This window comes from Arachis ipaensis, chromosome B09, assembly GCF_000816755.2.
Source record: "Arachis ipaensis cultivar K30076 chromosome B09, Araip1.1, whole genome shotgun sequence".
NCBI classification, from domain to species: Eukaryota; Viridiplantae; Streptophyta; class Magnoliopsida; order Fabales; family Fabaceae; genus Arachis; species Arachis ipaensis.
In genome coordinates, this window is record NC_029793.2 from 14,949,147 (window position 1) to 14,951,036 (window position 1,890).

Sequence of the window (1,890 nt, forward strand, 5' to 3'; positions counted from 1 at the left end):
AACAAGCGAGTAATTATACTTAAGTAAAACGTACCCATATTTCTTGCTTTTGTAATAAAATAAGTTGGAGATGCATGTGTCATCAACATCCAAAATCCAAGCATCTTTGGAATCACCAGCAAGTGTTATGGTGCTCACAAAGCTCATAGCTTGTTCCATGATCAAATCCAAGTCTTGCTCATATTGGCCATGGATCATGTAATTCTCCACATATTGCAAGCACTCTGTTGGGACTGTTGGCCACGGCAGCACATTGTTCGTCTCCACTCCTAATCTCCAACTCAAGCAAAAGCTTCCATTAATAGAAGAGCTTGAAGGAGAAGAAGAAGAACCATTATTGTTATTGGTACTTTTGTGGTGTCTTATGCACATTGCCCTTGAGAACATCATTGCCAACAGGAAAAGCACCAAAAACCTATATCCTTGCTCCATCTTTAATCCTTATTATACTTTATGTCTAAAGAAGAGAAAATTAAATTATATAGTGAATTATATGGGATAGTGGATTTTATATGAAATAGGATAAAAAAGAAATAAAGTCTTTTAGTGCTTCCTTAGCTTGAAAGAATTAATGGCTTGTAACTTGTAGGAGATAAGTAATCTATAAGCTATATATAGTAGTTCACTCACTTTATTATTTTTATCAAAAGAAGATAAATAAATAAACAAATAAATAAAGCTAAGAAAAACATGATTTCTTTTGCTGAAAACCAAAAGTGCATGTAATAAAGGTCAATATGAAAAGTATGTTGGATGTATGTATGTTTTTCATTTTTAATTTTATGATGAAAAACTTGAGAAATAATAAGTAGTTATCTTATTCATAAATCCTATGAAATATTTTTTATTGGTAATGATTTTTCAAGATTTTACATATTTAAAAATATTTACTTGTTACTTTATTTACTCGTAATAGTTAAAAGGGTGTGTATATTTAGAAACCTCAATTTAACTAGGGAATATTTTTTTTTCGACAAACAAAAAATTCAAACAATTTTTATTTTCTTTTAGCAAGAGAGCGATAAAGAAAGACGGAGGAGAAATTAAAGTTGGTTAAATATATTGCTTGAGAAAAATTGGTCCAAACGTTTTATATATTTAAAATATATTCAGATATGTGATAAACCACCCCTTTTTTTTAGACAATATCAATGAGCTAGCAAATGATCGTGAATTCTCAAGTGCTATTATTCTAACCCTCGATAATAATATTTTCTACACAAAAGAGTGAAATACTAGTAAAAAAAAGAAACCAAAGAGGACATTGAATGCAATATCTAAAACAAAAAAGTTTTATTTGAATCCGGCCCTTGAATGTATTATATTTTGATCGATATATGTATAATTGGCGTGATGCATAATCTGAATTATTGAAATAAATTGATCATTTCTACTAATAAAGAGAAGTAAAATTATAATTGGGGATAATATAATTTTCGTAGGTATATTTCCACCACTCAAATTAGTAATTATATTAAAAGTATTATTTTAAAGATTAAGTTATTTTTGTTAAATTCTATATATAATTTTATTAAATTTATAATTAAGTCTTTATATATATATATTTTAATTAGGCTCCTAAACCAATTTTAAATTTTATACTTAAGTTCCTACTAACGATAAACATTTTTTTTTATAAAGTGTTCACTTATTATTATACCCATTCTTTGCGGTGGTTACGATGGGAAAAAAAAAACATAGAATACAAAACGAGTGATGGAATTGAGTTTCTCCCATGATATAAAACAACGTAGAAAAAGGAGGGAGAAAAGAATTTTTGGCTGAAGTATGACAAGGAAAAAAGAGGACTATTTTGTCATTTTAGAAAAAGAGTTAGGTCACGTTTAGAAATTTAATAAATATTTATAATATCTTTAAATTTGAAAATGA

The 1,890-nt window shown here is 27.6% G+C and overlaps 1 protein-coding gene across 2 annotated transcripts in view; it reads right to left on the bottom strand.

Moving 5' to 3' along the window:
* The window catches only part of LOC107616749 (acid phosphatase 1), a 6,821-nt gene that overhangs the window by 4,523 nt on the left and 408 nt on the right, over positions 1-1,890 (bottom strand). The window contains exon 2 of one of the 2 annotated variants that reach the window (XM_016318679.2): positions 20-457. In XM_016318679.2, the coding sequence (XP_016174165.1) occupies positions 20-432 (413 nt within the window). In that variant the 5' untranslated portion in view covers positions 433-457. The remainder of the gene's footprint in view (positions 1-19; positions 458-1,890) is intronic. The other variant, XM_016318680.2, reaches the window with a different exon arrangement.